At 35.8% G+C, this 25,938-nt stretch overlaps 1 protein-coding gene across 5 annotated transcripts in view; it reads right to left on the bottom strand.

Moving 5' to 3' along the window:
- ANO3 (anoctamin 3) overlaps window positions 1-25,938 on the bottom strand; it is a 436,850-nt gene that overhangs the window by 84,658 nt on the left and 326,254 nt on the right. For all 5 annotated transcript variants that reach the window (XM_077114243.1, XM_077114244.1, XM_077114245.1 and 2 more), the window contains 5 exons: window positions 19,206-19,337; window positions 15,489-15,595; window positions 11,569-11,624; window positions 3,885-4,006; window positions 3,105-3,239 (listed from right to left, as the gene is read on the bottom strand). In XM_077114243.1, the coding sequence (XP_076970358.1) occupies window positions 3,105-3,239; window positions 3,885-4,006; window positions 11,569-11,624; window positions 15,489-15,595; window positions 19,206-19,337 (552 nt within the window). The remainder of the gene's footprint in view (window positions 1-3,104; window positions 3,240-3,884; window positions 4,007-11,568; window positions 11,625-15,488; window positions 15,596-19,205; window positions 19,338-25,938) is intronic.

Here is a 25,938-nt window from a genome sequence, read left to right as displayed (position 1 = left end):
GATTCATCAAAATATCAAGTCTAGATTTCTAGTTGTCAGACTGGGTCCTACTTTTCCTGCCAAAGAAATCCATTTTCTGTAAGTTGCTCAAAGATAAACTCAATAAATAACATAAAACTTACTAAACAATTTTTGAAAATACATTTTTGCTTAAAATAAGCCATTTGAGACTATCACAAATAAATTTACTTGACTTGACTTAACCACTAGAGGGAGAGAGAGAGAGAGCACAGCTTGAGTGCTTCTAGATTTCATTTGCAGAAGCCTGACAACCTAACCCCCCCTCTCCAATATGGCTTCCTTTTGCTTATTATATATTTTGATGGATATATATATAGAAAGAGAGTGCTTATTCCAAAGAAATAATCATTACCACAAATTTAAGATAATGTGAGGAGAAGAGATTTGTCCTTTTTGGGGATAGATGTCTGGACCCACTCCAAGCTCCTCTTTTTTTTCTGAGATTCTGTATAAAATGACAGTGTGACAGTGTACAGAATAGGAAAAACCTGCTTGGTAATGTTCATCTTTAGGGGAAAAAATGCACAAGTAGGGTTAAGGGGAAACAGTATGGCAGTATGGATAAATTATGGGTTTTTAAATCAGACAGGTATAGGTTTGAAATTTAGCTGTATCATTTACTAGATATATGTCTCTGATCAACTCACCTCTCTAAGCACTTATTTCTTCATTTCTAGAGGGATAATATCTATGTGGGATATTAAATTACATATATTGATAGGGTATCAGTCACAATACAGATACACAATAAAAGGAAGAAATGCTTTATTACTAATGACAATGTCAGGAGTACTGAAAAATCTAATAACTTTTGCAAGACTGGCCAATACTGAAGACCACATAAATTGCTGGGAGGCTCCTGATGCCAAAGAGGCAAGAAAGGACCAGAAGGGTAGGATTTAGACTCTTCCCTGGAACTGAATCTGCTTATTAGTTTTCAAATTCTTATGATGTATTCTCTCCAAGACACAGATCTGACCATACTTAGATATGTCAAACCAATGCAAACATATGTATACATACAATATTCTAAATCTATACACCCCTACACTTAACTAAAAAGCAATTGAAATATGGCCATAATTTAGGTGGACATACCTGGTGAAGAAAATAAAAAAAGATAGAGCCCACACCTGTGGTTTTGTAGCATTTTGCTATATGCAACAATATAACAACAAAAATAAAAGTCCTGTCTCCTCCCCATTACCTGTAATGACAACACCTATGATTCAACCATGTCTGACACCTTGATATTTCAGCCCCATGATATTTTAAAAGTCAAGATATTCAGTGCTGCTTAAGCTTGGTTTAGAATAGAAAGTCTGACAGGATCTTAATTACAGTGTGACAGAAGTAGCAGTAATATAATACCATAAAATACAAAAGAAAAGAGTCTGCCAATTCCTTTTAAACCACTCCTTTTTCTAAAGGTTAAAAAACACCTTAAACACAAACAGCCTAACGCACTCCACTAGTAGAAAAATCAGTTGGAGCATCAAATCTATTTACTCCCTTCCCCTTGGTTCATTTTCAGCTTTATAGGGGTGGACACAGAGTTCATGTCCCACGGCAAATTTTTGTGAATATGTTCACTCTGGAAACAACCTGAACCGAAGATGATCATCTAAGGGTCATTCCCCTTCTTTCCTAATTTTAAAGGAATTATTTCCTTTTCCAGACACTATAACTCTAAATCACAACACTCCTCTGAGCCCCAGGGGTTAGTGACTCAACGTAGCACAGGGAAATGCCCAAGAAGGGGTCGGGTGTTCCCTGTAGGTGGATGTTTTTCCCAGAACATGCTGCTTTTCAAAGCATTAGCGAGGTTAAAGAACCCTGAAACTGCCCTGTGACCAGACGAAATACTTTTGATCAGCAGGTATAATTTCTTTGTTTTCATGCTAATTCTCTTGTGGCCTTCATGAAGAACAAGAATATTCTGAGATACCAAATCAAGGAACTTGGTTAAGGAACATGATCAAACTTTAGAACCATGAGGGTATTTTGCTTTTAGGCAAAATTAATAAGCATATATATATACCTATGTGTACATATCCATTAGCATATATATATATATATTTAAAATTTTTTCAAGGAAATTAATGTTTGTAATCTCATGAAAAATCCAACATAGGCATTAGCTGTGGGTACTGCACAGTAGAAAGATCATGGTTAAAAGGTGGACCAAAGGAGAACAGAGTGCTGAGCTTGGAAGGAAAGGGGAGAGGGGCTTTCACATATTTTGAATTTCATCATAAGAGGCAGAACTTGATGCTATCCTTGTGATATATCAAATAGACCATGAGGTTAAAAGCATTTTTTTTTGATTCTAGAATGACTCTTGCCTCTGCTTAATGATAATGTATTGTCTCTATTTATAAATCTTGAGTCATTTCAACTTTAACAGAAGAATCACAATTCAGATGTTAACTTTGATTCTTACCAAATCTTATTCTGCTACCCTCATGATATTTTTAGATGATTCTAAATGAAGTGGATAAATATCTGTTCTTTAAAGTGCAGGAACAATGTAAAATATGATTTTATGTTCTTTCATATACTCAGGAGAAGCAGAAACTGCTTAGAGTAGGATTTATGCAATATAAATGTTTTGCTTAGACATCAGTAACTGTGTTAGGTTCCCTCAATTGCAAAAGGGATAGTCATCCCAAAGGGTTGTAAGTGAAGGTTATATCAAATAAAACAAGGTCTTTTGAAGGGGCTTACACACTGGAAACTGTTAGTATATTGACTATTATAATTTTTGAACAAATGCATTTTAGACTACAAAATGTTATAAAATATAAATGTTATATAACTGTCTATTGAATTGCTAAATCACATGGCATATATTAGAAAGCTAAATTTGCCATAAAGGTAACTTGTCTTGCAACTTATCTAAGAGAATTTCTCATAAAAGTACCAAAATGATCTTTTCTATAGAGCTCCCACTCCAGGAAAAAACAACAACAAAAAATAAACTGTGATACTATCATGTGTTTCTTACAGTCAGGGTTTTGATTAAGCTTTTGCCCTACTGGAAGATGTGTCACAACTTTTTAATAGGTTTGTTAATAGCTTACCTTACTTGACTTGTGTTCATTGTAAGCAATCCGTAAAAGAAAACACAAACGCCAACAAAAGCTGCAGGAATCAGCATTCCTGTGTACCATCCCAGCCAAGCAAAGTAGAGCCCAATCTTCTCACCAAAATATCGCCTGCATGAGAAGGCAGAGACTTAGCTTGAGTTGAAGTAACATTACTGATGCAGAAAATACTGGTGCCTAGTCAGAATTCGAGATGGAAACTAGAGGCTAACAGCTTTCTGCCCTTTCCATGTTTTGGTTTATTTTCGGAGAACAATAGATTATACTGATTCCCTTACAAATTGCTTCTGGTTAAGTTAGGTCAGGAGTTATCAGATGACTCAACATTGGAAAGAAGGGAGAAGCCAGGGTCTTTTCATCTCTTGCTCTTCCTCAACACTGTGCCACTCCAGCCCTGCCTCTGCTTGGAAGGCAGCCCTAGCAATGGTATAGCTCCGGCCCAGAGGCCCGGGTACTAGACTCAAATAATCCCACCTCATCCCATTGTCCCTCAAGCCTTAGAGATGTTATCACGTTTCCACTGTTGTTATTTTCTGGTTGTCTCACTAACTGATTTCTCGGCTATCCCGTCACTTGTGTAACTAATTCCCTGTAGTATTTGCCTTCATTTGGAAAAAACCTATCCTGGTGTCTTTTATCCTGATTACATCCTGACTGATACAGATGATTTGATGTATACATGAAATCACTACAAGTCTAAGAAAATGACATAAAAATACTAGGACTTGTCTTCCATGCTTGATCCATTTGCAGTACCTGATTAAATCCAGGGGCTGATGCTTGTACCACATTCCCCAGCGTGCCCAGCGCTCATATAATAGATGTCTGTTATTCTGAGGTCCATGGGTTTTGATGGACTGTGTACTCTTGTAGGCTCCCTGAAACAGATTAAACATAAGATAAATGGGTATCTTGTCTCTTATTGAAATTTGAATTAAATTTGAATTAGATTTTATTTCCTTAAGGGGTAATTTAACAATTTATTGAAAGCTTCAGGAATTGTACACACAATCCCATCACTGGAACGATGTAGATGATGCCTTTATATATATCTCTCTTATTAGAAATATTCTGATAGTTCTTTAAAATCATTTCTTAAACCACCACTTAAAAAGAAACACGACATCCATTTCACTTAAAGTAAAAAGTCTTTAGGTTTTACTGTTTGAAACTTAGGGTCTTTTAATAAGTGCATTATCTTCTCCTTCATGGAGAGAAATTATTGTAACTTTTAGTTCAGAAATTAAAAGCATTATTCTGCACGAATAAGTGATTAAGCTCCAGAGAAGTTTTCTTTCAGTTACAGAAGCTAGGAGATTAAATGGCCATATGAAAAGTGTGAGCCCTGAGCCACCAGCACTAGTGATATTTTTATACTCTAGAATCCTCAAAACTTATTCCTAAGAAAATATTCCAGAACTGATGCATTTTAAAAAACTCTTTACATTCTCCCTCAAAAATCTGTCATATGAGTTGTAATTTAGGAAATAAATATTATATATATATATACATGTCCCTTATGGAACAAAGTGTTTCCTGATGTCTCAACTATTCTACTTTCATAATCAAGGAAGAGAGTTATTAATACAGTGGCTTTATTTTCTGAACCCAAACTTGAGACACAGGATTGACAAAGGGTCCCTCTACATCCCAATTGAGATTTTGTGAAAAGTTTGAAGAAAATTGAAAACCAATGCAGTCATGACTCAGTTTCCTCATCCATGAAATGGGGATAATAGTAGTAGTAAGAGTAGTAGTAGTAGTAGCGGTAGTAGTATCTGATAGTGAAGCTTTCATGCGGGTCAGCCTGGACAATCTTGTGAAGTCCCTGGCAGATAGGAAGTAAATAATTAGTTTTAGTTATTTTAATGTTTGATATATTCCAGTCATTGTAAAGTCCAGAACCATCATCAAAATGGTCCCAGATAATCAAGGATGTGATGTCCTATGCAAAAGAGGGCACCTTAAATCATTTAAGGTTGGTATGAGGGATGTGTGTGGATGTCACATTTGGTTCCTCTAAAGAAATAGACAAATTAATTAGGTAAGGGTTGAAGCACAGTTAAAGTACAGTATCACAGGTGTTATCCCTAAGGGTAGTCTGAGAAGTTTAAACTCTAAAGACTGAAGTTGATGAAAGCAGAAAACTAGATTTTAAGTATGGGGAATTCCACTTGGGAAAAGTTTACTTGTTTGTGAAACTGGACTGACACCCCCTCCTTTTTTTTCTTTATTGGAGAATTTTGTAGGTTTATAGAATAATCATGCATAAAATACAACGTTCCCATATAACAACCTATTTTTTTTAATTAAAATTTTTTTTTTTACATGGGCAGGCACCGGAAATCAAACCCGGATCTCCGGCATGGCAGGCGAGAACTCTGCCTACTGAGCCACTGTGGCCCACCCCACCCTATTATTAACACATTGCATTAGTGTTATACATTTGCTACAATTGGTGAAAACACAATTTTATAATCATACTGTTAACTATAGTCCATGCTTTACCTTAGGGTTCACTGTAGGTGAAATGCAGTTGCATGGATTTCTTTTTTTTTTTACTTATTGTTACTATATATACAACCTAACATTTCTTTTATCCACATGCAGATACATATTTCAGTGCTATTAATTATGTTCACAATGTTGTGTTACCATCACCACCATCCATTACCGAAACATTTCCATTGTTCAAAATAGGAACCCTGTATACTTTAAGCATTAACTTCTCATCCCTTAGCCCCACCCTGTCCCCTGGTAAGCTATAGTCTAGATTCTGACACTATAAATTTGCTTATTTTAATTATTCGTATCAGTGGCTGATCTCTTAAGGCAGCATACCTAAGATTGGACATCTAAAAGGAGGTGAAAAAAATTTCAGCTTTCTTGCAGTGATGACTGATACTTCTGAAATATATGACTTTTCTTCCAAGCTTTAGTGCTCAGAGTTTTACGCACTAAGTTTTAGAATACTTAGTATATCACTGCTCTAACTCAGCTCAGAAACATACTGTTCTAGGTGATAGTGACAGGTGGTGGGCTGCAAGAGAAAACTGAGTGAAGTCATGACTGCCCCCACCAGTTAGTTTTCATCCCCTTCTTGGAGGATTAGGTCGACTCATTGATCCCCAACCTCCCCACGGCTGCCTCCCTCCTCCAACCAATACATTTTTCCTCTGTATCTACTATTAGTAACAGAGAGAATTATTAATTCTATTAATATCTTGGGCAAACTTTCCTCACTTATAAGTACCTCTTCCTGCCTTTCTCCACCCCTAAACCCTCCCTTTTTATGCTAAATTCCCCTGAATATTATCTTTCTCCCTTCTCTAGACGTTTTCCATTTGTAAGCACAAAACAAATCTCAACTATGGGCATGGATGTGGCACTAGCAACTCTCGCATGAAGGAAGAAGGAAGCTGTGACTGTGAGGTGTCTTTAATCAAACTACAGTGTTAGTGTCTTTTAACTCCATTCTCCTCTAATTAAGTTTTCTTTTTCTTCCCTCTGGTAGTAGTATTTAAAATCAATGGGAAAGTTTTAGTAATGGAAAGAGGTTATGGTAGCACAACACTGTAAACATAGTTAGCAACACTGAATTCTATATTTGAATGTAGTAAAAAGGAGTAGTTTTAGGTTGCATATACGTTACTAGAGTAAAAAAATATTAAAAAAAAATTCATGGGACTGTATAACACAGTGAACCTTAAGGTAAAAACCATGGACAATAGCTCATAGTACAATCATAAAAATATATGTTTTCACCAATTGTACAGATGTATCACACTAATGTAACATGTTAATAATAGGGTGGTATATGGAAACCTTGTATTTTATGCATGATTTTTCTTTAAACCCATAATTTCTCTAATAAAAGCAAATCCATGGAAAATTATCAAGCCCATTTTATTGACTTCTTCCTTTGACTACTTGTACTTAGATAATATTGCTTTCATTCTTTTTTGTGTATGCTCCATATATTAGTATTTCAATTAAATTATAAGTAGAAAATGGGGAAATGACCATTACTTATAGTATTAGTTGAATGAAAAAATAGGCTACAAATTTCACACAAAAAACCTATGCACTGTCAGAACACAACCTAGTTATATAGAAAAAGAGCTTACATAGGGAAAGACCAGATCTTCTTCTACAGAAATTGTCACAGTGGCTTTAGGGTTGCCACTCTGAACACTTTGCTAGTTCTTATGTGCATTTGACTTGGTGTTTAATTTATCTGAGCTTCAGTTTCCTCATTCCTAAAATGGGAATAATAATAATATCTATCTCTACAGGCTGCTGTCAGGATTAATGGGAAAATACATGGGCAGGGACTGGCCCCTGAAACACAGTAACATATTGGCTATTATTCCTATTATCCCTTTGAAAGTATGTACACTATAATGAACGTAAACATTGGAGTCTGGCTTTCTGCGCTGAAAACCTGCCTTTGATTTTGCTCAATTTCCCTATCTATAAAATGGAGGGAATTTTATTGACTATCTTAAAGGGCTGCTGCAAGGATTAAATGAGATAACCCTTGTAAAACATTTAGCTCAATACCAAATAACAAGTGATCCAAACATTTTATTTATTAATTATGCTTGTCTATGAACTCTTCAAGTACAGAGATTAAGCCCTGTGAGTGTTGATTTAATGTGATAAGTAGACGTGTAATCATTTTGAAACTTCAGAAGTGAAATCCTTTAAAGAACTTAGTCTTATTTTGAAATGTGAAGTTATATTAAAAGAGAAAGTCAAGAAATACAGTGTAGAGGGAGGTTTAAAAAACTGATTCAAATGTCACTCATGACTTAGCAGGAAGGGCCAACCATGGCTTGGGGCAGGAAGTTCTCCTTAAAATAGGTAGAGAGAAAAATATATCAAACAGATATTTGCAAACTAATGCCATTTGCCAAAAGATGGAAGCAACCCAAGTGTCCAACAACCAATGAATGGATAAAGAAAATGTAGCATATACACAAATATAATATTATTCATACATGCAACAACCTCATGATTTCACAATTCCAAATTCCTCTGGTTTATCTCTTTTTAGTGCAGTTCCTTTTCAGTTTCCTTTGAGGGTGACTATTCCTCTTCTCATCTAATAAATGCTGATATAACTCGAGGAAACTCCTCTCCATTCCAACCAATTTTCAGCCTAATTCTTTCCTAACTTTATATCATCTACAGCAGTGTCTCTTAATCAGGGGTGATTTTGCTTTTCAAGGAACATCTGACAATGTCTGGAGACATTTTTAATTGTCACAACTGGGAGATACTGCTGACATCTAGTAAGTAAAGTCCAAGGATGCTGCTGAATATCCTACAATGAACAGGCCAGATCCCCTATGACAAAGAATTATCCTGCACAAAATATCAATAGTGCCATGTTTCAAAAACCTTCAACTATGCCCACTGCTTCAAATATCATCTAAATGGATGACTTCCAAATCCTCTTTTCAACATAGATCTTGACATAGAACCTTACAGTTGTGTGTGTGTATACCTGTACATATCCACCTATTCAATATCCAAAATTGAAATAATAATCTCCAACCAAAACTTGTATTTCCTATACATTTCACTATTAAAATAAATAATACCATTTCCTAACTTCATAACTGGAATCTTTGATATCATTTGTGCTTCCTTCAAATCTAATCAGTTTCTAAATCACTAAAACTCCATGTAAATGTCAGTTTCTTTCCAGCCCCTTCAGTTTCCATAATTTTCATATAGATTATGATGGGGTCATATTATATACCTATTAACTTTTTTTTTTTTTTTTTTTTTTAAAGAGAGAGGGAGGAAAGGAAGGAAAGACAGAGAAGGAAGGAAGGATGGAAGAAAGGGAAACATCTTTAAACATTTTCTTGTTTTATTATATTTTGTTTGTTTGTTTGTTTTTTACATGGGCTGGGGCCGGGAATCGAACCGGGGTCCTCCGGCATAGCAGGCAAGCACTCTTGCCCGCTGAGCCACCGCGGCCCGCCCTATACCTATTAACTTTTGCATAATTAACTGTATTCATTCTACAAAAATAAAGACAGAAAAATTATTTAAATAGTGTAGACAATTCCAACCACTAGTCATTCAATGAGCATTGGCCCCAGATTCAGCAAGAAATGAGAGAAATGCACCTGCTGTTTCCTCCACAGGCCTCAGGAATTGTGTTCCTTTCATCTGTGAGCTTCTTGCTGTCCTGAGTAAGAGTCTAGACAATTTCAAAAGGTATATCATAACATCTAAGTGTAAGCTAATTAATTACTCAACTAAGCACACAGTAGATATTCTAGAACTGGAGGAAAAGTTGACTGTGTTGTCCCTATTTAGAGACGGCACGTCCCTATTTAGAGATTTCAAATTGGCAAAGGGATTTTCAAGGTGTTTCTGATAAAATGCAATGTTTTTGGACTTACCTACCAGAATCTAGAAACAAACTCCCATGTAAGGTGTGAGTCTGTAGTATCAATATAGTCAGCTTTTCCTTCACCATTGCACAGTAGTCAGAGTGTGTTTCAAAAGATGGTGCTGACTAGTATTACTCAGTATAAAATTTTGAGAGACTTCTTATTACTGACAAGGTAAAAAGCAAACTAGCTTTTATGGGATAACATGCTTTTCAGGATTTTATTCTAGTTTATCTCTGCAGCCTTATGGAGGAAATATTAGTACTTACAGGCATGGAGTAAATATTAGTACTATCAATTTAGTAATATCCTTAAGAAATCTTAAGTCTACCCAAGAGATTTAGGATAAATTGCAAACTCCTAGCATCGAAGACTTAAAGTTTATCAAGATAGCTAACTTTTGGAGTGTATTTCCCGTGTTTAGAGACACTTTAGTGGAAAAGGAATGCCCAGATATTAGATCCAATAGAAGCCAACAATACATCTTCCATATGCCTTACCAATAAGCCAGAATGATTTTGCTCCCCCCAACTATAACTCTTGTACTCTCTGCCCTCCTCAATGCAAAGCATACAATTGAAGGAGGGAAGGAGTGAGAGTGAAAGTGAGAGCTTCTCAGCAGAACTGTGTGTGGTCTGCTTACGTGGGCCACTTTCCTTTCCAGGAGGAAGGGGGAATAGATTGGAAAAGGCTGATGAAGTTAGAACACATCTCATATACTAGGATAGACGCTGAGCCAAGGGGGATGCTTCCAAATAATTTACACGTGTACACATCTGGGTGCAGCCACCCCAAGGAAATAATGCTTGCTCAGACCAGTTCATTAAAAAGATGTTGCTTTTTCCTCTAATGTCTTTGCCCTTCTCAAAACAAGAGAAGGGGGGGATGGGGGAGAATGAAAAAGCTGAGCACACCCAAGTCTTAGCTAAGGTCAAACTGAGGTAAGAAAAATGAGACCAAAGCTTTAAAGTGGACTTAGTTGTGCTTTTAATTAACATAAGTAGCTGGAAAATTGTGCAATGATCTAAAAATGGGAAAGGATGATTTGAAATACATAAGTATACCTTATTTGAATGAGTGATTGGATAAAAATAATTCTATTCCAAGTTTATCACTTCAAGCTGAGAATGTTCAACAGGTAGCTTAATTTGAGATTCTGATGCTAAGAGACCTAGAAAAATCACCCTAGACTGCAGTTTGGGGAAATATCCTTGTAAAATATCTATTTATGAAAAAATTACTTGAAGCCGCTGGCTTTTATTTTAATTTTAATGTTTATTTTAATACTTACATTCTCTATATTCCTTGCATTATATTCTTTGTATTCTTTGACTATTACAAGGAGGTAAACATCACCCATGAAACCCCTACTGTTATTAAAATGTACAGTGCATGCAAATGATAAGAAAATTAATCCTAAAAGCTCTGACATGAAATATAAGTTGACCTATCTCCCTCCCCTTCTCATCACCCCAGTACAAAGCAAAAACAAAACAAAACAAAATTCAAGAACAGTTAGAGTGGGAATAGTATGGCAAAGTACTCAGTAAGTCGTGGGCTATAGGTTTTTTACTGTGTGTGTTTGTCGTACATTTTCAGGTATTGCAAAATGGTAGCACAAACCAGGAAGCTGCTCTGCCTGTGAGTGGTATGGACCCCGAGGTAGATCAGGAACAGAGCTCTGTGCTCCAGCAGAGAATGAAGGTCAGTCTCTCCTGCCCTAGCTGGTTAGTGCCAGAGATCACGGGGCACAGTGGCTAAGCCTGACTGAGTTCTCTCCAAGGACGGGATGTAGTCTCGTCTCTCAGAGGCAATGAAGGCAAACAGTAGAAGGGGCCAGGGGATAGGAGAAGCACTGTGCAGCCCCAGGATTCTAATGGGTCTCAGAAAGACGTGGGACCGTAGATGGACTGAACCTCTTTGTGAGACACCCAGACTCAAATGAAAAGAAAAAACAAAGGTGGCGGGGGTCAAGCATGGCACATGAGAAACTATTTTAAATGGAAACAGCATTGCAAAGTTACCTCATGTGGGGGAAATGCTGCTTCATATGAGCCATTGTTTATTAGTTTACAGATACCTGGAAAGAGAAGAAAAGAACCATTTTTGAGTCACTGTAAATGAAGTCTTCCCTGTGAAGCAGCAAACATGTACTTGGGACACTGAATTGATTTAGAATGTGAAAATAATCCAAATGACTTCCACAGCCACATCACCCTTGATGGCAGTGAAGCTGTGAAAGAAACTGATAGGAAGAGTCTAGTTGTGTCCTTATGACATTAGGAAATGGAGATTTCCAAGATGCCAACATATGGAGCCCACGTGAGCCTGAAGCAACCTTTTTTTTTTTTTCAAAACAATAAAACTCAGTCAAAAAAAAAATCAACAAAAAAGAGAAATTCCACACACCATAAGATTTCTCAAAAAGATATTAGTTTTGTGAAAACCTTGTGTCTGATGCTCCTTTTATCTACCTTGTCAACAAATGAATAGAACATATGGAATAAAAATAAATAATAGGGGGAACAAATGCTAAAATAAATTTAGTTTGAAATGCTAGTGATCAGTGAAAGTGAAGGGTAAGGGGTATGGTAGGTATAATCTCTTTTTTTTCTTTTCTGTTTTCATTTTCTTTTTCTATTGTCTTTTTATTTCTTTTTTGGAATTAATGCAAATGTTCTAAGAAATGATGAATATGCAACTAAGTGATGATATTGTGAATTACTGATTATATATGTTAATGTTTTATTTGGCTTTTTAATTTTTTTAATTAATAAATAAATTTAAAAAAAAAAGAAAAGATACCACCAAATTTCCCTCTTGTAAAGCTTATATATGTCGTGAAGAAGCTTAGTCTACCTATAGGTATTCCTAAGGGTCCTACCTGCAGAGGACCTCTTTTGTTGCCTAGATGTGGCATCTCTCAACTCTCAAAGTGAAAACATTACCCTCCCCTCTACGTGGGACATGACATCCAGGGATGAAAGTCTCCCTGGCAGCGTGGCGATAACTCCCACAGGGATGAGTCTGGTCCTGGCACTGTGGGATCGACAATGCCATCCTGACCGAAAGGGGGAAAAGAAGTGTAACAAATAAGGTATCAGTGACTGAGAGAATTCAAATGGCGTCCAGAGGCTTCTCTGGAGGTCACTCTTATGCAAGCTTCAGTTAGACATTGCTACCTATCATAACTTTACAAACCCCAACCAAAATCATTCCTGCCAATCCTAAAAAATACCAAGGGCATTATATAAGATTCTACAAAGGTTCCATGCACTAGGGTAACTTTCCAGAAAACTACAACCTTCAGATTGGTCCCTAAACCAGGTAAGTCCTGAAATGCAGAGGGGACAGCCTCTCCAGAACACCAGCGAGTTCTATTCCCCAATCCCATATTGTCGACAGCCCATTTTAACATGAAAAAATCAGAATGGCCAAAGACCAAATACCCCTAAAGAGTGGGAGAAAGATTAAAGGTGATGGTGTAATTATAGGTTTAACATGTGAGTATGATTACTGAATCAGTATATTGATATTTCTTCTAGTCTCTAGTATCTTAAAGCACTTATACATAAAAACCTAAAATTGTGGAATTGTAACCCATATGAAACTGTGAAATCTGTTCTACAACTAAATTGTTGCAATGCACTTTGAAATTTATTGCATTTTTGTATATATGTTATTTTTCACAAAAAAGAAAAAAATGAGAAGGAAGAGTATAACAAAGATAGTATTAAAAATGAATATGACTGCTGAATCAATATATTAATATTTCTTTTGGTTTCCAGTTTCTTGAAGCAGCTAGAAGAAAAAATGAAATATCATGAAACTGTAACCATTCCAAACCTTAAAATCTGCTGTATAGCTGCTTGTTAAAATGTACTGGGAAATCTATTGCTTTTTTGTATATATGTTATTTTTCACAAAAAAAAATTGAAAAAAAGATATTAGTTTTGAGGAGTTTTTAATTGTTTAATACTGAGTCAAGAGAGGTAAATAACAACATGAGGCACTTTCTTAAAATCTTTTCCATCCAGTGAGGGTGCAGTGAAATGGACATTTTCATATAGTGCTAGTAAGAAAAAAAAATGGGGCCTCTCTTTGGAGACCAATTTATCCACATATATTTGGAGTTTTCTTACAATCTACTCAACTGAAGCAATCTGAGTTGTGAACAAAAATATATGAACTAGAATGTTTGCTGCAATCTCACTTATACTAATAAGGAATTGGAAATAATTGAATGTTCAAAGTTAAGGAATGATTTAATGTATGATGGTGAAATCAATCATATTAGGTGCTTAGTAAATAATTGTGATTTGATAAATTTTAATAATGGAATATTGTACAGTCATTTACAATAATGTTTCCAAACAGTACTTAAGGGCTTAAGAAATACTCATAATGATAATTTAAGAAAAAATAATAGGATAGCAAAATTTAAACATTGCATGATTCTAACTTTGGTGTGTGTGTGTGTGTATACATATATATATATATATATATATATATATATATATATATATATATATATATATATGTTGTTTTATTTAAACACTTTCCTGTTTTATTGCATTTTCCACAAGGGCATGATACTTTTATAATCATTAAAATGTCACTTGAAGTCTGCATAAGCACATAGTGCTATCATTTTGATGCATTTTTAATTCATATTTTGTATCTCTCCATTTTTATTTCTGGCTAGATGCCAAATTTATTTTGGCAGGGGTAGGGTAGGTAAGCTTCTGGAGGCTAAGGCAACTATTTTGATTTCTCAGTGATAACTGAGTTATTAATTAGAAAATAACTCAAGTCTGAAGGTTCATCTTTTTAAAAATGGCTGACTTCGTATACAGTTCATTTTACTTCTGTGGCTGTTTCAATATAAACCAGTAGAGATTGGTATAAGTTCCAACTGGCTATCAACTTTTTATTTTCAAGGATTTTAGGACATGACTGACTAGTATGTGATCTCTTCAGTTCCCTTGGATTTTTCAAAATTACGATCAAAAGACAAGCCTCTTTGTTACCTATTTTTCTCTGCTCTGATGTCTATAAACTTTTAAAGTTTCTTTATTTTTCTAGATTCACACTTTTTGAGACATATTTAAGGTGTGGAATTTCTTTGCTTCCTTTTCAAATTTTGTTGCTTAGCAATTAACTATTGCATGTAAAGTACAACAGAAAATTGAGTAAGTCACTTTATATTATACACATAGTAGCTCACTGCTAAACATTCAAACTATATAGAAATTTAAAAAGTTAAAACTAGCTATCATTTCACTTTCCAGAAATAACCTCTACAAAGTTTGCAGTATATTTCTCTGGATTTTTTTTCTGTTCACATATGTGTGTTTAGGAAATGGGATTACATTATCTTATAGTTTTATAACTACTTTTATTTTTCACTTGATGCATTGTGGATATCTTTTAAAGTTAATATGCAGAAAAAGAATCACTAATTTTTAGATTCTATAAATGTATAGTCAATGTCATACACCTTGTATAATATATATCATGTGATAAATATTGAACAAATTTGTGTTAAAATCAGTGAGTACATGTCACATGATTTTTCATGGTTGCCTCATATGGATATAGCCTCATTTACTTATTAGTTCCCAATGATGGCTATTACGGTGTTTTCAGTTTTTTCCTAGTACAAACAAAGCTGCAATTATAGATCTTTATTCAAAAGTCTGATTGATTATTTCTCCAAGAAGCAAAACTGCTGTGTTTGCACATTTTACATTTTTATTCATATGGCCAAATGTCTTCAATGATTTTTATTTTGTTTTATACAGAATTTTAGAGTTTGTGTTCAATGTGTTGCATCCTTAATTTAATGCATAATGACAAAGTTTCAGTTGTTAAAATAATAATTGTAGATACAACTAGTATCCTCAACTTCTACTTGCACTGTGGTGTAAAGTAATGCCCTTACCCACTTTTGACACCCCATTTTCATATTTGGTGCGCTGTAGAACATGATAGACTATCCTGCTTCGGGTTGCATTGCTGAAGAAGGTATCCTTGTTGTTTATTGTGAAGCTGTTAAGATAAAGGTCTTATTTTAATATTCAAACAGAATGCAATTCGGCCACAGTTACAAGCTCCTTAGTATATCACCCATTTATTTTCCCCATTAAAACCAATCCATGTGAAGTATAGGAAATCAGAATAGACAGTGTTTTCTTTAAAAAATAAAAAAAGCTATCAATTGACAAGGATAAAACACATTCAAATATATGTAGGACATTATCCAATATTCATCTGAGTATCTTCTTTCAGTTTATAAAAAAGTCTATATGTCCTTGTATTTCTTGTTTAGCATGGAACAAAGAGAAAGACTGTGCATTGGCTTCCATAAATGTTACATTACCATAAGCAACGCAGTTCTGAACAGAGAGCATTAAAAATTAAAGTCATCCTCCACTCCCCACTTTCAAAACTGGCTTATCTTGTTTTTAGAACTTTAGCTGAGAGGAATAATTCTCCCTTTCCCCCTCATGGTTTATATTTTCCCACCTATGAGGAGTAGTGAGGTGGGACCATGTGGCCATGTGGAAATCAATGCTATGATGAGCAAAATGCTGAGCTCAAGAGGAAAGGAAGGGTCTGCTTTGACATACACTTTATAATATACCAGGGACCTCAAAAACAGGAAATGTCCTGGGCCTCACACACATGCTGATAGCTCCTGTTTCCAGGTGCTTTGTCTCTGTGACTGATGCACCACCATTCTCCTTCAGGCACTTGGTCCTGAATTGTTAGTTCTTCTCTGACCCTTTCTTTTTCTTCCCCCTCCATATTCAAATGGTTGCCAAGTTCAGTTACTTTTCTAATTCAACTGTCTCTCTTAAGCTTTGGATACCCCCTTTTGATCTGAGTCTCATCACCTCTTGTCAAGGTTATGAGGAGAGTGTCTACCTCACTGGCCATCCAGTTTCCCACATGATTTTGAAAGGAGCTTCAATCCTCACAGCACTCATTCACTTTAAATATTGGCATTTCCTCATAATATGCATAATAAGTTTCTTATTTTCCTCTCAGACCCTCTGTACTTGCATTCTAACCCTGTCTTATTTTCCACAGCTCTGACAGTTGGATGAAATCACCAGCCAAACTACAAAATTTATCAACAACTTAAAAGCCCATGCTTCCCTCCTCCTTCATTTTGTTCTGTCTTTGAGTTCTGTCTCTTCATTTCTCTCCACCTCTTTCCCTCCTTCCATATCTTTACCTGCTGAAAAGGGACTCCTTCTTCAAAAAGGCTTCTTGATCTTCTTTGGTTGAGCTTCTCTTCTCTTTTATAAGATTGGGCATTTTATGTGTATCTTTCCAAATACACTGATTTTACTCTGCTATGTTTTATGGTAATCTGTACGTCTGTCCATTTTATTACACTTTGAGTTCTTCCACTATTCCTTTTAGTCTTTTTTTTTTTCTTTATACTCAGATGCACCAAGTGCAGTGTTCTGTTAATTGTATGTAGTAGAAAGAATGTGTGGGTACCATTTTCACCATTAGATTGATTTACCATTCCCCAAACAAATATGTATTTAGTAGATAAATTCCTTCTTCCATGGAGTTACATTATAGAGGAAGGAAACAGGTGATACAAAAGCAAATGAAGAAATAACACATTTTCAGATAAAATCAATGAAGAAAAATGAAACTGGATAATGGCATAGAGAATAAATTAGATAGGGGACAACTGATAACCTTTGCAGAGGTCTCTCTGAGGTGGTGATAGCTGAGTAGGAGCTGAATGATAAGAAGGAAAATGCAATCATCTGGAGGAACAGCGTGTAAGACAAAGAGAGCAGCAAGAGTGAAGCCTCTGAGGTGGAATTAAATTTGAGCTTTTGATGGCTTAGAACTGAGACTTGTGCATCTGAGGTAATTAATTGGCAGGGAAAATGGTAGAAGATGAGGTGATAGTATTAGACGGGACTCACAGCATTTATAGCCAGATGAAGATGATAAGAAATTCGAATTTCATTACAAGTACAAATGGCAGACATTGGAAGATTTTAAGCAATGCACGTGTATGATCTAATTAATATTTTTCAAAGACCATTATGTCAGTCTGAAGCTTTTATGCACCCCAGAAAAGCCATGTCCTTTAACACTCATTCAATATTGCTGGGTGGGATCTTTTTTTTTTTATTGTTTCCATGGAGATGTGGCCCACCAAATTGTGAGCGGTAACTTTTGATTAGATGTTGTTTATGGAGATGTGTCTCTACCCATTCAAGGTGGGGTGGCTTACTACAGTCCTTTAAAAGGGAATCACTTTGGAAAAAGCTTAGAGCCGAGAGAGCCCACACAGCCAGAGATCTTTGGAGACGCAGAAGGGAACATTCCCTGGAAATCCTTATGAAATGAGAAGCCAGGAGAGAAACTAGCAGACTTCTCTGCATGCCTTTCCAACTGACAGGTGTTCTGGACACATCAGCCTTTCTTGAATCAAGGTATCTTTCTGTGGATGCCTTAGTTTGGACATTTTCACAGCCTTAGAACTGTAAAATTGTAACTTAACAAATTCCCCTTTTGAAAAGTCACTTCATTTCTGGTATATTGCATTCTGGCAGCTTTTACAAACTAAAACAATCACTCTGACTGTTCAGGTTCAAAAAGAAAGGGTTGCTTCACAGAGCATTAAAGGTCCTGAAAAACATAGGAGAAAGCTGACTGTGACCTTTTTTAAACCTGGAAATCATTGGGATTTCTCTCTCTTTCCTCCCTATAGCCAGAATTGGAAAGAACGCTTCTAGGTCCATCTCTAAGGGTAAGCTATAGAGTAAACAGAATGCTTGGGAGGTGAGGGTTCCCACTGACTTTTTGCTAGGTCACATATTTGGAGCTCTGGAATTCTGTTTCATCCTGCCTCTCAAGCCCAGGATCCCAATATTCAGTAATACAGGCCAACTCATAAAGGCGTACAGCAAAGTACGTTATATATTTATTAGCCCTAAAATATATTGAACATTTCTCTATCTTTGGTTTAATTGTTGATTTACATTTTCGTCTGTCCCATTAAACATGGAGTACCTCAAAGGCAGGGACTGTGTCATAATTCCCTTTATATTCTCTATCTGTTTCATAGTATCTGATTTATGTAGAAACTCAATAAACACCAGCTGAATGAATAAATGAATAAATAAATAAGTAGAAAGACAGATGGATAGATAGATGGTCATGTACCATCTCCCTAAATAAGATGAAAGATTAAACTAAAATGGATAGTTGACATAATAGATACATATTAATTAAATGCAATTATATTTACAATAATTCATAATTAGAGCAACTTACTCAAAAATGTTAATTAACAGCAATGCTATTACTATTCTTTTAACTGAGCCACTTATTACCACAGTAATTATTTGAAAAAGTTGGAAGCTAGACTGCCAGCCCATGGTTTTACAAGCACTTTAATATTCATGACTCAAATATCTGTAAACCATAAAGTTAATAAAAATTTAATAATGCTCATTAAATGTTCTTCATAAGTGCAAGATTAATACAATGATATGGTCTTTGATTTATCTGGAAAATGATGGAAATTATCTCAGGTATTTTTACTCCATCAGTAAGCCCCACAAAATGAAAGGTACAAATAACATATGATGGGGAAAAGGAGCCGGGAACTCACTGGTGGATCCGAGCACGACTGAAGGGGCCGGTGTAGCAGTCAGCTTCCTGCAGGTCTGGGAGAGCGGACTTGTCAATAACCATTGGGTTACTGGGAAGCCACTTTTTGACTTTTATAAAATTCTTTTTCACCCTGTAACAAAGCCATATCTTAGAATTAGATGAGGTTGTATTCTGGAGTCATGCCTGCCTTATACTACAGTTCCCTAAGAATTAAAGGAAGAATTCCAAAAAGAGACACGCATGCAAGTACATTTACATTCCTCCTGTCTCCACACGGTCCTGCGCTTGCTTAGACTCTTTCAGAGCAATAAGGCTGGGCTCCTGACACTAAAAGCTCATCATGCATAAGGACAGCAGCAGGAAAATAGTATAAAAACCAATAAAAGGAGCATGGTATGTTTATTAAAGCTATGCATTTATAAATGTGTACATCTGCATAGGTACATAGAGAGACATATAGGTACAGATACAGATGGAAATGGAGTTGTAGATATTGATCATTCTTTGACTCTAGACAATCAACGACAATGTGGCTCTTTAAAAGTACAGACTGCAAAGACGGAAATGGCTACTACATACATTCAAAATTCCTGAAATTGGGGCCAGCTATAATTCAATCCAATTCAGTTCAATGTAGTTTAATTACATTAAATTTGGTTCAAAGAATATGTATCTTCTTTCATTTTGCTTTAGAACAACGGCCACTAAACAAGTTCCATGCCTTAGATAGGTTAAATTGTTTTGCTGCTATTGTGCCTACTCAAACCAAATTTTATCTGCCATTGAAAAACTTAATATATAAATGCAGTTATACCTAAAATCTGGAATATAACACAGTCACTCTGATATCAAATCTTTAGGCCCTTTCCATATCTATTTTTTTGCATTTTCTTTGATGGACTACTAATGATAAAAGATCCAAAAGTTAAATAGCATCCAAGTCTAAAATAAATAGAAGGCTCTCTAAAACTTTGTTACTAAAAGTGGTATTCGGACTAGAAGCACCAGCCTCACATGGGGGCTTGACAGAAATGCAGTATCTCGACTCCACCCTGATATCTACTGTATCAGGACCCTCATATGAGCAAGACCCCCAGAGATTTTGCATACAGATTTTTGCTTGAGAATCACTGTTCTAAAAGCAACTTAACCTGAAAGAGTAATCAACTATAAACCAAAAATTCAAATTCAAAAACCTACATATAAACTAATAATTTCTGGCTCCATATCTCTGGAGTATCTTGGATTATTAGCAAAAGCTCAATAATACATACTTGAAAAGAAAGGATCACTTCTTCCTGCTCATGTCAAGAACAAAACAAAACAAAGTAAAATAAACAATTACACTTTTCAAACTCATAAATTTATATTTTCTTTTATTAAGCATGTTGTTGAGGCCACATTAGTTCACTTGCTTTGCCCAGTCATCCTGAAGAAAGAACAAGATAACTGGACTTAAAGAAAAGTCTTATGTCATTATAAGGAATGGGAAGAATAGCAGTGCTGAGAACTTATTTGATATATATGGAAAGTTTATAAATCCTAGGAAGATTTTAGGTCCTACCACTTCTGCATTTGCCAAAAGCTTGGCAACTAACGAAAGTAGAGAAAGTAAGAAAAGGAAGAGAAGGCAATTTTTGCATATTTAGGATCAACTCAGTGAGATATTCATTTTGTTTAAATGCAGTTTTCTTTTTTTTCTTTAATTTCTACTTGGGAAAGAAGATGAGTCCCATTTATTTTTTATTTATTTTATTTTTCGTATGCTGCATGGTGGGGGTCACATTTAATCATTTTTCCATGTGAGTATCCCCGTATCGCAGCACCATTTGTTGAATTTTTGGTTTGTTTGGCTTTTTGTTTGCTTGTTTGTTTGTTTGGGAAGTGCATGGGCTGGGAATCAAACCAAGGTCTCCCACAGGGCAGGCAAGAATTCTACCACTGAACTACCCTTGTACCCCCTGAGTCCTGTTTATGTTTGTAGGGATTTTAAAAAATCATTATTCAAGCACTTAAACAGGGCTCTGGACTCTATCCAAATGGAAACTCTACTCAAAATTATTGAGGGAAAGAGAAATTCATACACCATCCCAAAGAAAGGAGTGTCAGTGAGCTTGATCTCTATAATTTCAACAAAAGTTCTTGTTTACAGAATCTAAAACAAACAAACAAAAACCAAAGTTAAGCCCCAGGATAAACTGTGAATGTTTGATCCAAATGAACACATTTGGCTATCCCAATAAAGTAGATGACCAATTCAGAATTAGTAATAAATTTTACAACACTCCAACAAAGCATTGGGGGTGAGCTAAGGAAATAAATATTGAACCTATGAAACAGAAACCAAGAAACCATGTCAATGACTAAAAAAACAAGTAACAGCAATGTGCGTTTAATTTGCAGAATCCAAAGACTGCCTACTCATCTAGAATGTTCCATCATATTTGGGCCTTCTGAAGAATGACTATTTTTTAAGAGCATTTTATGTAACTGTGAACAACATGCCCAATTATATAGATAAAAGCTGGTCTTCTGTTAAGTACCTACTGTCAAATACTGGGGGCTTGGTTTTGATTCTTTTTTTTGCACAGGCAGGCACCAGGAATTGAACCCAGGTCTTTGGCACGGCAGGCAAGAACTCTGCCTGCTGAGCCACCATGGCCCACCTGGCTTTTTTTTAACTTTTTTTTTTAAGGTTTTAACTTCTTTCTATATTAGAGTGATTAGCAAACTGACAGATCATCAGAATGACTCAAAGAGTTTTGTAAAATACTGATACTTGGGTCCATTGCCAAAGACCCCAATTCAGTAGCCTTGAAAGTCACAAGTGTGGTGGAAACAGCAATGGTTTAGAGTGAAGCAAAACTGGGTTGGATTACAGATCTGCAGTGCTATGAGCTGCGTGAACCTATACAGGTCATTTGATTTCTTCCTGCCTGCTTTCCCATTCTTAAAATAACAATATTCACTTTGCTGAAGAACTTGGAATTGGTGTCTTACTTTAAAATTGATCATTATTGCTGCGGAAAGTTGAGGCAAAGGACTTCCGCTATACTTCTCAGACTTTAATGTGTATATACATCACCCAAAGATCTTGTTAAAATGCAGATATTGATTTAGATGACCCAGGATGAAGCTTGAGAGTCTCCAATGTCAAGGCACCCCTAGGAGATGCTGATGCTGGTACCCAATGACTGCGCATGAGCATGACTTTAGCAAAAGTTAGCAATGAGACGCCAGGCCTTTGCCATCAGGACCCGTTTTGTTTCGTAAAATTTAACTTTGGGATATTTTGGCCCCAACTTCAGATTACTGTCATAATCCACTTCTGCTGGGGAGGTATACTGATTGTAATCATAATTAAAAAAAAGAAAAGAAAGAAGAAAGCAGGAGGAGACTGGCTCCAAAGCTTGTTCCAAAAATCTAAATCTGAACTACTGTAAAACAGCTGTGTTTACTAAAAACACTGAGCAATATTTACATGCTATTTATGAGGTTCTATCTTGGGCAGTTTTGGCGTTCTCTACAATAAATACTAAGTCAAAGAAGCAAGGGAGAAGATTTTCCTAGGCTAGTACAATACATCTCAATATTTGTTTAGCCAACTCTATGTAATTCTTAGAAAAAAATTGTACAGCTATAGGCAAGCAACTAATAACATATGTTAGAAAAAATTCACCATAGTAAAATTGTTATAATTTTGTAATAAGAATCAAGTTCGGAGAATGCAGTATGTGAAGACTCTAGACCTTTGCCAAGTAAGCTGATTATTTTTTGAGACTTTTATTAGGTGGGGGAGGGGTGACAAAGCATATCATTCTAGCCTAAAACAGTAAATAAGAAACATAGATGCTTGTTTTGCTACTGCTCATTGCAAAGGAATTTTCTGAAATCACAAAATATTGTCATATCCCAGTAAACCAGAGCAGAGACATGTAGAAAACACTGAATAGGCCATATAGCAATAATTCCAGTGTTTTCAGTCTTAGCATAGGGAAAAAAGCAATGGGATAGGAGTCTGGAGATGAGAGTTCTAGTGATGTATCTGCCAGCCACTGAACTTAGGTCAGTCACTCCCCACCTTTCTACTTGAGGTTCCTTATCTCAGATAGGAGGAAGTAATTCCATCTGCCCTACTCTAATAAGTAGCTAAGAGGATCAAATGAAAGGCGGCATTTTGACTGCTTTTGAAAATGCAGACAAGGCCCTGTTATCTCTGACAAACTTACACAGACATTAGAAATGAATATGAATTGTTTTCAGTTTTTGTTTATATTCTTGAGAAATGAAATAAAAGGATGACTCTCAGACTGTCAAGTGTTGTTAACAGGAAATAAACAATATTATCAGTTTAGGCTTTTCACACACTCTTTCTATAAAGGGGTAAATTAAATCCATCATGAAATATGGCTAGGCTGGATCTGAATTCCTACTTGGGCAAGGTACTTTCTCTGATCTTCCCTCAGTTTTCCCTGAAGTGAATTTTGAGAATTAAAGGGGTTAATATGTGTCACTTCCACAGTGCCTAGCAGAGGGCAAGTGCTCAATAAATGATTATGATAATGATGCAGAAAAGAAGGGTCCCTGCTAACTACTTCTATCCCTGCCACTACACCACCAGGGCTACAACAAGATCGAATCCATTAACTAATCCACGATCTGCTTTAGCCATCTTGCCATCTTGAGATTTCATGGCGGAAAATGAAGGTGACTTACAATGGAGCTCTAAATTCCGTTGCTAAAATCAGTGAAACCTAAGATAATTCTGCAGAAACGGAAGAGAAATCTGGATTGAAGAGTCAAAAGAACTTGGTTAGAACACAAACTCTGCCAAGCAACTCGTGGGAGCTGGGTGGGGTAGGGCGGGGGCAGCAGGCGGGAGGATCCTTGATCTGCAAAACCTCTGGAAGATCTTTCGATAAGCGAATGTGAAAGTGCTTTGCAAATCAATGCTAAATTGCAACTATAATATATGTGTAGTCATTTCCTGTGAACTCGCTTGGAGAAGTGATGATTATCTTCCAATACTGGATAGCTGCCTGTACATTATTTATTCTCTAATGTTTTTTGGTCAAAATTAGCCATGCACAAAGGAAAAGCACAGTGAAATTTAAGTGCACTTATTACATCTGTATTTCCCATTTTCCAAAATAAGCTTTATAATTTTATAACTGATAATACATATACCTGTACATAATATTGTTGTGGTACATGAACATAAGCATATATTGTTATAGGTTGAATTGTGTCCCCAGAAAGATATGTTCCAGTCCTAATCCCCAGACCTGTGAAAACAACCCTGTTTGGAAACAGGGTCTTTAAATTTGGGATTAGCTAAAATGGATGGAACGGACTCTAATCTGACATGACCAGTGTCTTTATAAGAATGGAGAAATTGGACATTCACACATTCAGATAGATAAGGGGAGAACACCGTGTGACGACAGGGGGGCAGAGGAACGGAATATTGTGGATTGCCAGGAAAGTACCAGAAGCTAAATAGGGCAAAGGAAAGATTCTCTCCTGCAGATTTAAGAGGAAAGCATGGCCCTACAGTACCTCGATTCCTGACTTTCATTCTCGAGAATTGAGGTACAATATACTTCTCTTGTTTTGGCCACCCAGTTTGTAATACTTTGCTATAGCAGTCCTAGGATATATAAACCCTGTCTCATATAAAGTACACATCTTCTTCTCCAAAGGTGAAGTCTTTTGAAAAATCAAAATCAGTCATTTTCTTAAATGAACATCCTAACTCAGGCACATAACATCAAATGCCTTTTTTTTTTTCAGCTTAATATGTCTTATATAATTCTATAAATTCCTTTCCTACTTTTTCCCTATCCTTCCCTACATGCATCCAACAAAGCCAAGGAACGAGGAGAATTATTTGTTATAATAACATGCTCAGGTGAGAGGATAGACTGCAGTCATGTTTAAGACACTTTAATAATCATTTGCAATAAATAAAAATTGAACTATCATTTCATACAATTAAACAGAAAATAACAAACATTAAATACCCTAAAACATATAGTCATCCATGACTCATTTGTTGGTTAACTTCAAAATTTGGCTAAAATAAAACAAGAGCATTAAAAACATTGTGTCTTGGGAATTTCGCATACATATATTTTACATGCATTCTAAATACAAATTCACTCTAACACTAAATTTTGATAGTGCTATATGTGCATACAGACATTTCATGCGATTTTAACATACAAAATTCTATCCTTTTGCAAGCTCTGGAAGAAAGATGCCCATTTGACAGAAGATTCTTATTGGATAAAGTCTCACTAATTTTATAAAAGCTCAATGAGGGGAACCCAGTGCTTTATCCACAAATCCAACATTAAGCAGGCACATGCAGAAACTGGAAAAAACTGCAGTTGTAAATTTATATATTAGAATATTCCAATAACTTTGACTTTCATTCACGTATAAAAATGGCTTTGAAAATTTGCTACATAGAAATTTGTACACACATAGGAATTAAAGAGAATTTATTCTAAACCAGGACACATTAACCTGACAGAGACGAAAAATCTGACTTGGCTGAGGAGTTTCCTTCAATAAAAAAAAGAGCCATTTTAGTAATCATTCTTCTAACATCCAATTATATTTTCAAGTTTTCCCCTGGATTTATATTTTTTGCTACCCAATCTTACCACACCTAAATTTAATGCTTGAAAGAGACCAACCTTCTCCCATTCTAATTCATAAAGTTT

Source organism: Tamandua tetradactyla, chromosome 8 (assembly GCF_023851605.1).
Source record: "Tamandua tetradactyla isolate mTamTet1 chromosome 8, mTamTet1.pri, whole genome shotgun sequence".
Taxonomy (NCBI): domain Eukaryota; kingdom Metazoa; phylum Chordata; class Mammalia; order Pilosa; family Myrmecophagidae; genus Tamandua; species Tamandua tetradactyla.
This window is presented reverse-complemented; position numbering and strand designations above follow the sequence as displayed.